The 13297-nt window shown below is 42.2% G+C and overlaps 1 protein-coding gene across 2 annotated transcripts in view; it reads left to right on the top strand.

Annotated features, from left to right (window-relative positions):
* MYO15B (myosin XVB) overlaps positions 1 to 13297 on the top strand; it is a 764404-nt gene that overhangs the window by 224608 nt on the left and 526499 nt on the right. For both annotated transcript variants that reach the window (XM_082273009.1, XM_082273008.1), the window contains exons 42-43: positions 1 to 141; positions 7994 to 8320. In XM_082273009.1, the coding sequence (XP_082129135.1) occupies positions 1 to 141; positions 7994 to 8056 (204 nt within the window). In that variant the 3' untranslated portion in view covers positions 8057 to 8320. The remainder of the gene's footprint in view (positions 142 to 7993; positions 8321 to 13297) is intronic.

Here is a 13297-nt window from a genome sequence, read left to right as displayed (position 1 = left end):
AAACCGCATACCACTGTTAGCTTACAAGACGTACAGAGCATGCGCACTCTGCGTCCTCTGGATAGCAACACACTACCAGGAGTGGAGCTGCACTATGGCTCAGCAGCAAATCCACGCACCCTATGGATGGAGCTCCAGGAGGTAAGCACATGTGCAGTAGGTTGTATACGTAAACATTGTTTAAGGGGGATTTTAATACAGAGAGGTGGCTGTTCTATCGTGTGATTGCGGTTATTGGTTCTCACCATGGTCACATGATCATGAACCTGTACCACTGGCACCCAATCAGAAGCTACGACTGGGACCTGTCAGTGACAGCACACAACCTCAGGTTCACTTTCCTGCTGTAACATATATATATATGCATTATGCGGTTATGTTATTAACACAATGGAAACATTTGCTACCACAAAGACGCCCAATATAAAAAAAAAACCTAACCAAGAGAATGAAAATGAGCATCAGTTGCCAAAGACAAGTGTTGAAAATATATGTTATATAATATATGTTATATAATATAGGGATTTTGTTATAAGAAGGGTGGATGTTAAGTGACTTTATGAAGTGAGGGTTTCCCTTTCACATGCTAATTAATTCTAGGAGAGGGGAAATCCTGTATAAGTCCCTCCACACCCTGTCCCTTCATTCAAGTATACACTATTGTAGCACTGTCCCCGTAGGGCTTGCTGTATGATGAGCTGTTGGGCCTCCTCTGATTACCAGCAGACAGTCACTTAGGGACAGTTCACACATCCATCCCTACTCCCGATGGCTCGTTACTCAATAAACAGTCCAGGGGTTTTGGTTTTTTTGTATTTATTGTGGAACTTGGATAGGAGAAGGGAATAGTGGGATACTCCAACTGGAACTATATACAGTTGATAAGGACAACTCTCACTTTGACTCACTAGGTTACCTGTGGAAGCCGTTACACTGCTTGGACCTTACTGCTCCGTGTATGGAAAGGGTTAAACCTCTTTGCTTTCTCTCCAGCAACAGACTTGGTGATCTACATTATCTTCAGGACACTGTCTAGCATCCCCTTTACTGACACCTGTCCACTGACTCTACTACCTGCAGGGGGGGCCCCCTTCAGGTCAGGCCCCTTAACACAGATCTTGTACTGTATGCAGATCCAAATCCTTCCAGTGTCTCCATTCCAGTCAGCTTTACAGGACCTCCTAGTTCAGTTCCTCTCTAACACTTTAGGCCCTCAGGTCGACTACCTGAGGCTGCATGGCATTTTCTACAGAGGAGGAGACAGCTGCCCCCTCCCTCCGGGACTCCGCTCTCCAGCTGAAAGACTTCGAGAACATGGGCTCATGGCTTTTTTTTACAGTATCCCAGCATGCACCAAGGCACTTTCCTTTGCCAATCACCAGGGTTGTACTAAATGCCTCTGCACTCATTTGTGAGGTTTCCTCCCACTGTCCAGTATGTCTCCCTGGCTCAGGTGAAACTGAGTTTCACCTGAGCACAATGAGCAGACCTCACTAGCAGATCCTGCTCTCTGGTAGGCAGAGAACAATAGAGATTTATATGAAATCCCTCTGATAAGCAGAAAGGATTCAAAACTATACTCTCTCTCTAGCACCTACCTAGGAGGGTGCTACACTATATTACCAAAAGTATTGGGACACCTGCATTTACACACACATAAACTTTACCACTTAAGCCCTGGAAGATTTTACCCCCTTCCTGACCATGGTCTATTTTGCGATTCGGCACTGCATCACTTTAACGGACAATTGTCGTCGTACGACGCTGTACCCAAATGAAATTGACGTCCTTTTTTCCCCACAAACAGAGCTTTTTTTGGTGGTATTTGATTACCTGTGCGATTTTTTGATCATGCGCTATAAACAAAAAAAAGAGCGACAATTTTGCAAAAATAACAATATTCCCCCCAAAAAAATGTAAAAATCAAAATTTTTTTACATTTTAAGCCAATTTGTTTTCTGCTACATATGTTTGTTAAAAAAATCGCAATAGGCGTATTTGGATTGGTTTGCGCAAAAGTTATTGCGTTTACTAAGAGAAAGATTTCTGTCTTTTTTTTTTTAACGAGTAATGGCGGGGATCTGCGATTTTTTTTTTTTTCTTTTTTGCGGGACTGCGACATTGCGGCGGACAGATCGGACCCTTGACTGACATTTTTGACACTTTTGGGAGTACCAGTGACATTACTACAGTAATCAGTGCTATACATATGCACTGTTACTGTAAAAATGACACTGGCAGGGAAGGGGTTAACTTTATTGGAGAAGGAGGGGTTAAGTGTGTCCCTAGGGGCGTGCTTCTAACTGTGCAGGGATGTGGCTGTTTGTGTAACAGAGAAATACGATCCTGCATAGCAGGACCGTATGATCTCTGTTCTTACACAGGGGAGAATGACAGGCGGCTTTCTTTACATCAGCCGCCTGCCTTTCTCCCTCTGTAACCGACGATCGCGAGTGACCGGTGGAATTGGGTCGCCAGTCACACGTGCGGGGGGGTCCGCGAAAGAGCGAAGGCGCGCCTCAGGCGGTGCGAGCTCGCCCCCTAGAGCCTCACAGGCTAGTGACGTACCCCTACGTCACTTTGCCTGTGAGGAGCTGACTGCCGCGTATATAGTCGTGCGGCAGTCAGGCAAGAGGTTAATGGCATCCCAGTCTTAGTCTGTAGGGTTCAATATTGAGTTGGCCCACCCTTTGCAGCTATACCATCATTACAACACTTAATGCAGAGGAGTTCTATGAGGATCTGGAGAAAAACCTTCCTTCAGGATTAGACCTTTGGCACATTAGGACCTGTGAATAGGTCTGAAAGGAAGGCTAAAGCATATAAAGAAAGGTAGAGAATCACGTGGTGTTTTTTCCACACCCCAAAATGTACTTTTTGGCATCCCAATTACAGCAGGTTGGGGGATTGGGGACACTAATGACCCTAGTGCCCAACTAGTGTCTGTACCTAATCCTACACTTACGGCTAGCTCTCACCTGGAGTTTGGTCTTCCAGGTGTCCCCTCTTCTTCTCCAACAGGGAATCTGCTTAGGAAGGTTTGGCAAGCAACCAGGGAGGCACTGTCCATTACTGGACCTATGGAGTTTACTCCATTGTAGAATAATCCTAACTATCCTGAATTATGTAAACAACAGGGATTTTTCTTCAGGAGGCAGCAGGGGAATCTGGTTTTTCAATCAGTTATACTCTAGTGGCACTCCCAAGGCTTATGATCAATTATGTGCGGAATTTCGATTAACACATAAACCATTCTTTCAATGTCTTTAACTCAGGCATGCAATACAGACACAAAACAAATGCTAAATTTGACTGTATCTAGCTCCTCGTTGCTATAGGAGGTTATGCAGGCATCTGATCGCAAGGGGTTGATATTGTGAGCATACTCAGTCTTCTTATCATCCATTCAGAATCCTGCCTTACTTAAATGTAGAACCCATTGGACTGCTGATATTGGAGATATAGATGGGGAGCAATGGGACATGGCCCTGGAGTCTCTTCCATTTATGTCGTATCTGCTTCCCATAATCTCTTGCAACTATTCATCCTGCACAGAATTTATTGTACACCTATTATTAGACTATTTGATTGTGGCTGGAGGGACTCTCCTTTATGCCTGAAATGTACAGTCCACAGAGGGGACTTTATGCACATGATATGGTGTTGGCCAAAGCTTACACAATATTGGGTAGAGGTTATAAAGACTATTTCTGATCTATTACCTCACCCGCTGGTATGTTTGTTGGGTGCGATCGAAGCTGAAGTGTATCCAAAAAGGTATTTACATCATGGTAACCAGATTATTATACCTTGCTAGGAAGTTGATTGCCCGATTTTGGCTGGCATCTACTGTGCCTACTAGGGCCCAGTGGGTTGCCTATGTTAACTCTATTCTTCATAGAGAACAGCTGGCCTATCGCCATTGTAATGCAGTCAAAAAATTCAACCTTGTCTGGCAAAGCTTGCTAGATAACCCTAGCCTTGCCCCTCCACAGCTAGTGATGGATAGATTGTTACGATTTTAAACCTGCCAAAAGTTTTAGGGATGTTTGCCCGGGCTTTGGACTTTTCTTATGTTCTATATATCGGCGTAGCTAAGTTGACATTTTGAACAGATGTCCATTAAGAAGCTCGGATGGTTTGATTCGTTTTTCTTTTCCATTTTTGCAAAAAAAAGTTATATATGTGCTATATACAGTACCAGGTTATATGCCTTTTATTTTTTTGTGTATTATTATGTGCAATAATTATGTTCTGATTGATCTGTATACCATATTATTGGGCTTTATGGTCACTTATAATTATTGTCAAAAAAGTTTTGACTCAAAAAGAAAACTGTGTCAACATTTGTGTGTTTTTATTCTTTGGATAATATCATTGTTTTGTTATCCCATATTCATGTTCACCTTGCGCATATAATTGATCCCTTTTCTCACACATTGAGAGGGTCCCACCACCATTGTTCACACTGTTTAGTGAAGACAGCGCTGCATTTTTTTTTGTGTGTCACATTTTATATTTAGGTGTAGGAACACACAACAGTGCTCAGCTGCAAGCCTTTCATTCATTTTTCTTACATATTATATATATTTAGTAGCACCGTAAATACTCACTAATGCCCTTTACACACGGGGCATTGAACGATAGTGGCTCTTCAGTTTCTTGAGATCATTAGGATGCTACTGGTGGCCAGGGCACTGCTCATCCCGTGTCTTATTTCGTAGGTGTGCCTCTAGATGGTGATTATGGGTAAGGCACTTTGGCTAAAGTGCTTAACTGTGGATCTGTCTTGCAAGAAACATTTGATCCTCATGGCCTACGAGGGACAGCACATCTTCAAACTGTCTCTTGATATGAAGGATGCTGCTGGTGGCAGGCACACTCCTCAGACATCTTATGCTGATAAGGAGCTTACTGTGAAGTCATCTTCCTCTCTGTCTCTATTTCATTAAATTCAATGTCGAGGCCTCTCAAGCAACTCCCCATCCATCTACAAATTCAAAAGTCTGCCGAATCCTCACATAAGCCTTTTTAGATTCGGTGGACATTTGTTAACCTTTGCAGAAGCGTGGGCAGCTTCCATTCCAAAGGTAGTGTCCAGGGCTTCAAACTCAAGTTTCATTCTCTGCCTGTATCCAGCTGCAGGAATCAACTGAAAATGGAAGCAATGGATGTTTTGGTGAGATCAGTACACCCTGACATATGCCTTGCCTCACCTTAAAACCTTTCTTGCCAACTCCACAAGATCAAGATGGAGAGCATTCCATTGATTTTAATTACCCTGGATTGGCCCATGTATTGCACTGTGATACAACAACCTGGTTAGACTTATCAGAGGCTCCTTTGGCCAGACCTTCCATATATACTGACACAAAGGCCAGTTTGCCACCCTGCTTCCTGGCTTCAAATGCATCACTGTTTAAGCCCATGTTCTAAGGAACAGGTTTATGATTTTCAAGGTTAGAATGTCCACTTCCTACAAAGTTTATTACTGGACGTGGAAGGCTTACTTTACTTAGTGAATTGTCTACGGCTTTCATCCCTGGAATTTCATGGGACAATTTATTTTTTTCTCTCAGTAGGGTCTGGATCAGCTCCTGACTCTAAGGTCAACTGCTGTTGGATTAAGACCTCGGGATTGGGGAAGGTTAGCTGGGCTGTTCTCCTATGTGGTTTTCTGTCTGATACCCGATGCTTCCATGGGATCAGAATTTTGTTCTCTCTGCACTTCAGGAGCTACCATTTTAGCCTAGAGAAATTGGGTTTTCTTCTCTTACCCACAAGGTTTTTTCCTTGAGGCCAGTAACTAAATTGGTGGACTTAATGTGCAAACAATGCTTTTTGACCTTGCATAGAAACAAGGCAGTGTTGAGACCCAGGACCTCTTTTTTTAGTTTCTGTGTTTTACTTTATTCAGGCATTCATCTCATGTCCCTTCGTCCAGCTCCAGTTCATCAAAAGGACATTTCTTGTAGTGTATGGATATGATTTAGCCTGCAAAGTACCTCTCAGCCGCTGCCTCCATCAGACAGACTAATTCCCCTTTACTAATACCAGATGGACACCGGAAGTACGCCCGAGTTCACATTTCACTAGGTGGCCCAGACAGACCATTGTTCAAGCTTATGGTCTCAAGGATTGGGTTTCCCCCTTTCTTGGTAATGCTTACTCCACTAGGTCTGTGTGTGCCTCTTGGGCATTTTGGCATTATTGAATGGTTTCCCTTATTTTTAAGGCTTCCACCCCAGTGGACATTTCTGCCTCAGATGGCCAGAGGGAATGCTGAGACGCATGATACATCTAAAAACAGTCCAACTGAGAGCTGGCAACACAGCAAATGAAAGGCTAACAAGCTCACAAAGCAACCAAGTAAAAACTAGGGATGCTTGCAGCTCATAGACCTTGTTTGAAAGACGATCAAAGCTTGCATCAGCTGTGGCCTGAACATGTACCTGGCAAAATGTAGAGTGTTTGAGAACAGAAAACTGTGTGGGGGCCTTGCAAATCTAGGAAGTTTTGTGTTGCAGAAAGGCTCAAGAGGAGCTTACTGATCTAGTAGTGTGTGCCTTAACATGAAAAAGTTAACCTTATCCTCATGCGGATAGAACTGTATGATAAGCTACCTAAGCCACATAGAAAAGCTAAAGAGAAAAGCAGGCTGACCCCTACAAGGGTCCTGACAAAGAAGCAGGCTCACCCCTACAAGGGTCCTGACAAAGAGGCAGTCAGTCATGTTAAAAGGAAATGTGAGAGACAAACTCAAACAGCCTTACCACATCCAAGGAATGGAGAGAAATCTCCTTGGGATGTACTGGAGCAGGATAAAGGGACGAAAGATGACGCCTTTGGGAAAAGGGAGGCCCCAGACATCAGGCCAACCTTGTCTCGGTAAAGCTTTATATCCTCTTTGCAGGACAAGGCCACCAGAAACCCGTCTCACACATGTGATGACAAGAAGAAAGACCACCTTGTGAGTAAGAGAAAACAGATTCAAAAGGCAGATTTTGAAGGGCCAATCAAACCAGGTTGAGGTCCCACAGTCACAGGTGGATGTATAGGCAGAACAATTTAAAGGAATCACATGTATGAAGGCGTTTACTTAAGAATGAGAGGTAAGCGGTCTTTGAAAAAGAACTGCTAGTGCCGAGATCTGACCTTTTGAAAGTACTTAGGTCCAACTGTTGATCCAGACCAGACTGGAGAAAAGTCTGAATGTGCCCCATTGAATTTTTTCTGGAACTGAATTTCTGTGCCTCAAATCACATGAAGTACACTTTCCAAGTGCAATGGTAGGACTTGCATTAGGTGGATTTCATAGCATTTTAGCGAGCAGGAATACCAGATTTTAATGGTCCCTGAACTCTTAGGAACTTGGTTTTAACCGTTAGGTCATTAAAGCCAGTGAATGTAAAGCAGGGAGGTAAACTGGAACTTGGGCTAGGAGATTTGATGGAATTGGCAGGGGTTTTACCGGCTGACTGACAAATTTGTTGTTACTAGGGTCAAATTCTCCTGTAGGTGGCAGTATAACCCACGTCTCAGAATTCCTTCTTAACCACTAATCCACCAGTGGCATTTTACCAAGCAATAGGCTTTCATGTGGAAATTATACGGGCAACTGTAAAATTACCTGATAACTTCCACAGCTTACGAACCACAATCTGTGCTACATTAGAATCAGCGAAGGTTAGAGGAGACATCAGGGGTAAAATAGACCCCCTGATGTTTCAATAAAGAGAACTTGATATTACAGTATGCTATCACATAGGGGACTGTTTACCCACTATGTGATGAGAATAAAGGTAATTGTAAAAATAAAGTAAATTATTTGCCATAACAAAGCAAAATAGCAATTTTTAGGAATGATGTCTGTAAATCCTAAATGCTTTGGCAAAAAAAAGTGTAATAGCTTAGTGAACTGATCATATTCATAGAAAAGAGCACTGAAAGAAAAGCATTAAAAAAGTTATCGGTTTCCTTTTTCTCTCCACAGGCTAAAGAGTTGTACCATACACTGGCATTGATTATTGAGAACAAGGACGCTAATGCATCATAAAAAGAAAAGCCTTCCGAGATCCTGTATAAATACGCATTATCCGATTTGTCATTTAATGTGATCAGAAATTAATGTCTGCCTGTACCATTGATTTATGTCTATAAATGTAAAACTGGGAATGTCCAAGCTGCCCTGTGTTTACAATGGCTTGCTGGGCTAGGATCAGTTGGGTAACCAATCTTTGAAAATTATCTTTGCTTTTATTTTAATGCAGGTCTAGCCATTTTAAAATTTGATAGAAATATTGTACATAGTGAAATGCCTGTTATCTGCTGTGTCTTAAAGATTATCTAAATCCAAAATATAATATATGGCAGCTTACCAGTCCTTAGATGTGCCTGCATTTGTTTTCTTTTTTTTTTTTTTTTTTTAGTATACCTCAGTGATAGCGAACCTTGGCACCCCAGATGTTTTGGAACTACATTTCCCATGATGCTCAACTACACTGCAGAGTACATGAGCATCATGGGAAATTTAGTTCCAAAACATCTGGGGTGCCAAGGTTCACCGTCACTGGTATACCTGTAAGTACTTTTTTCTACAATTATAGAAAAACACTTTTTATTTTGCCAGAGTTATATTGTTCTTTTTAACTCCCTGTGTGCTGAACTAATGTAGCAAACAATATCATCAGTTTTTCTTGCTAACTTCTGCAAAAGAATGCCTTCCTATGTAATAGAGAGGAGAAAAGGTTTGTAGCTCAAATAAGAGGAGCAGCCTAGGGTGATACCAATGCTCCTCGGTGGATACTGTACAGTGAATTACAATCGTCATCCTAGGACAGGAATAGTGTTACTGGCAACATCAGAATGTTAAAAATAGGGAAAATGGCTGAAAAGAAAACTAACATAGCAACCACATCCATGGACTAGTAAGGGGCAATATTTTTTACAATTTGCTTTTTGGTTTATATACATGTTAAAATAAAAGGTAATTTATTGGGAAATATTGTTTAATCAGAAAACTGATATGATCAAAACTAAATTATTGATTGTTTCAGTGCCTTTACTGTAGTAATATTCTTTAATTTTAGTTATTCTTTAATTAAAGAGGAGACACTATATCCCTTATTTGTAAAATGTTTATATCTATACCGCTAATTGTTGCTTCAATGACTCCCCTGCAATATGGATATTTGGACAGTGCCACATATGTGCAACAGGTGGGCTGAACTACTGTTTTAGGCCTTAAGATAGAGGAGCAATACATGTGTTAAACAATTCTTTGTGTGTGGTGTACATTGTATGGATTAGAAAAGCATGCATGATAAGAAAGGAAATGCTACAGAGAAAGGCATCCTCTGCATGAGTTTAGTAAAGGCCATCCTATTGCCCCATTTCATGTAATCCTGGCTAGTTGGTTGTATACCAGTGCTGCGTACATCAGGTAAGTAGAAGGTGGGTGAAAACAAGCAAGACCTTTCAACTGGCCAAACTTTTGATGATGATTATTAAATTTAATGGGATGGGACTGCTGCCATTAAAGCAGGTGAGTGTGCTCTTAAATTTCCACCAACAAAAAGGTTCAATAGTGTACATCAGTGTTATTTTTTGCATCAAATTTTGATTTATTTTTAGTTACAGTCTTTTGACTAAAATGTCATTTTAGTTTTAGTCCTATTTTAGTCATCTGCAATTGATTTCGTTTTAGTCTTAGACTAAAATGCAGTTTTAGTCATCGTATTTTAGTCGACTAAAATCTCTAGTACATTTTAGTCGAATAAAATAATTTTAGTCAACTAAAATCTAATGTGTTTGGAAATTCTATAGAAATGCTTAAATAATGCATTACAATTTAACCAAACACATTATATACTCCTGGAGTAAAAAAAAAATCTAATGTCATATTATTTATGGTATTTTTTTTTAATAAATTCAATGTTTATTAAAAAGGTAATAGGCATACAACATATTCAATGGCAGTGGTACATGCCCAAAAACAGTAGACAAGCAGAGAACAACGTATGAGGTGATAAGAAAAAAAAAAAAAAAAAACATAACTCAGGACAAGTGATCCCACAGTGATAAATACTTAAGGCAAGATCAAAGAGCCAACTTCAGGGCATAGGCCCCCCGGAAAGGTCACAACCCCAACCCCCGCCGGCATCTATCAAATGGCTGGCCTGTGGAGACAGAGAGGAACCGATCCGGTGGCCTGCCCCGCTCGTAAAAACCGAGAGGTAGGTAGGTTGCGTATGCCCTGGGGGAAGGAGATCCTCAAAAGAGAGGAAGCACTAAAACAGGAAAAGGAAGGAGAGAATACAGTGCAGAGGAGGGGAAGGGTGTGGAGAAAGGCGGCAGAAAGCGCTAAAGAGAGGGGTAGAAGGTGAAGATGTAGAGGGGGGGGGGGGGGCGGCCACCCGGCCCGCCTACATCCATCTAGGCGATCAAGGTTTTATATTCATCGGAAAAACTGAACTCATGCCAGTAGAACATTATTTATGGTATTAAGGTTTGAACAAACTCAGATACAGATTTAGCCACTCTGGATGGTCTGAGGAGGCCTGTAATGCTGCACAGTGCTCCAGCTGGTGGTCTGAGGAGGCCTGTAATGCTGCACAGTGCTCTGGCCGGTGGTCTGAGGAGGCCTCTAATGCTGCACAGTACTGTGGTCTGAGGAGGCCTCTAATGCTGCACAGTACTGTGGTCTGAGTTGGCCTGTATTGCTGCAGAGTGCTAGATGGTGATCTCCGGTCTGAGGGATGGCCTGTAATCCACAGTGCTGCTCTGGATCTCTGGCAGTCGTCACAGACGGTGCACAAAGTCCCTTCAACTCGCTTCCTTGCTGGGAGCAGAAGCAGGTGAATCTTCGTGAAAACCAGAAGTTAGTAAACGTACCTGCCTTACATTTAGTCCCGTTTTCATTCATTAACGAAAACTGATTGAATTTTCGTCAGTGGATGAAAATGTGCTGTACTTTTCACTTCATTTTCGTCACTGTAAAAATGCCGCTGTGGAAGACTTTGACAAAAACGTTTTGGTTGACAAAATTAACACTGGTGTACATTCCTTCAGCCCTGCTACGGACTATCTATAGGGTCAAGAATTCTGTTTCTGCACAATTACACTAAAATCCGATGAACATTTTAACTTCAGCAATGAGCTTATTGAATGCCATTATTGCCTCACTGAATGTCTTCTCTTGTTGCCTCGAACTTCACTACCATTTTACATACTTTCTTGAATTATCATCCCATGCGCATTAGCATTATCACTCCAGCAGGAAGACGGTAAAGATCTCCCTCTTACCTGCTCTACCATAAGAGAAGTGTTTAGGCACTTCTCTTTCACTGTTCCGGCAGGGGGATCAATGTGCCGGGGTCATATATATGTAGACATACACATAACGTGTGGTTGAGCTTTATGGTGCACACCCAAATGCAATAGGCGGGGCACATCTCTATGCATGCCTGTCAGTGTGACATGAGGAAAACATTACACCTTTGCTCACTCCCATAGCTACATCATCCTCATTGGAAGTACAGGTAACAGATTCAACAAAAAGAAAGTTGTAAGACCATTACAGGAACAGAACTTTTATTTTATTTTCAGACTTGTTCATCTATGACATACCAGGGTTTTACCAAAAACCAGGACTGGAGAAATTTTTTCTTAGGACATGCTGAACAGGAAAGGTGGCCATAAAGCGTTCATTTTTTTTTTTTACCCACTTGATTTAAGAGCCCCTAAAAGTAACTTCATTTAACAAAAAAAAAAAAAAAAAAAAGAAATAAAGAAACCTGTAAAAAATGTACTGTATGCTATTCCAGCTGACCCCTATCTTTGCATTTGTAGGATGAAAATGTTTCTTCTACTTTAATAACATAGTGTTGCATTTTCGGCTACCACCTGCCTGACATTCCTCATTTGAAAAAAAATGGATTTTTGTAAAATCTTACCGTAAAATCCTTTTCTCTTAGCTCATTGACAGACGTAGTCCTCGGTGATACAGCACCTTCGGGTTATGTTGCCTCCACAGGAACAGGACTAGACAGGAAATTAAAATGCTCTGGCCACACCCTAGGGGCAGTCCCAGAGGGTATATCCTCTCTCTCTCTGCCTCAGCAAATCAGTTATGTCAAAAAGCAGTCTTTAGAGATTTTAACCCAACCCAACTCCAAAACAGAGGGGCGGGGACTACGTCTGTCAATGAGCTAAGAGAAAAGGATTTTACGGTAAGATTTTACAAAAATCCATTTTTCTCTATCGCTCATTGACAGACGTAGTCCTCGGTGATACAGCACCTTCGGGACGTCCCAGAGCAGTATCACAAATGAGGGGTGGGAAAATGGAAATCAAATCCCAATCTAGAAGGCCCAACCGGTGCCAACTAGAAGTTTACAATGCTCATCCTTAATGATGAGACTCAACAAAAAAGAAATTTTTCAAACAGAAAAAAACTCTCGAGGTAGACCACCGGTCTCCTCAAATTGCGGCCTGCAAAACCTTGCGGCCAAATGAGGCATCCGCCGATGCCGTCACATCAATTTTATAGAATTTTGTAAAGGTATGTACCGACGACCAGGTGGCCGCCTTACATACCTGGACCACTGACGCCTGATGGCGAAAGGCCCAGGAAGTACTGAGCGCTCGTGTGGAGTGCGCCCTAACAGGGAACGGAGGACTCTGACCCTTAATAGAATAAGCCTGTACCACCGTCTGTCTAATCCATTTGGCAATGGTCGCGGCAGATGCAGACAAACCCTTTCTGGGGCCATCCGTGATCACAAAAAGTGAATCCGTCTTACGGAATGATTCCGTAGCTTTCAGGTATACTCTGATTGCCCGAACCATATCCAAGGAATGCAACGCATGTTCCCGATGATGCTTGGGCTGAGGACACAAGGAAGGTAGTACAATATCTTCATTCAGATGAAAATCTGAAACCACCTTAGGAAGAAAGGATGGCTTAGGATGAAGTACTACCTTATCCCTATGAATCACTAGGTAAGGGGACTGGCATGATAATGCAGCCAGTTCTGACACCCTGCGAGCAGAAGTGATAGCCACCAAGAAGGCCACCTTCTGGGATAAAGTAAACAAGGGAATCTCCCTGATGTTTTCAAAGGGAGGTTTCTGTAGAACCGACAAAACTAAATTAAGATCCCAGGGCGGTAAGGGCGCGCGGACTGGTGGAGCCAGGTGCCGCACCCCCTGGATGAAATTCCGCACCAAGGACTTGGTAGCTAAAGGTTTCTGAAAGAAGATTGCTAATGCTGAAACTTGACCCTTGATGGTGCTC

Source organism: Pelophylax lessonae (genome assembly GCF_965119305.1).
Source record: "Pelophylax lessonae genome assembly, chromosome: 11".
NCBI classification, from domain to species: domain Eukaryota; kingdom Metazoa; phylum Chordata; class Amphibia; order Anura; family Ranidae; genus Pelophylax; species Pelophylax lessonae.
Note: the sequence above shows the minus strand (reverse complement) of the source record. Positions and strands in the feature narration are given on the sequence as shown.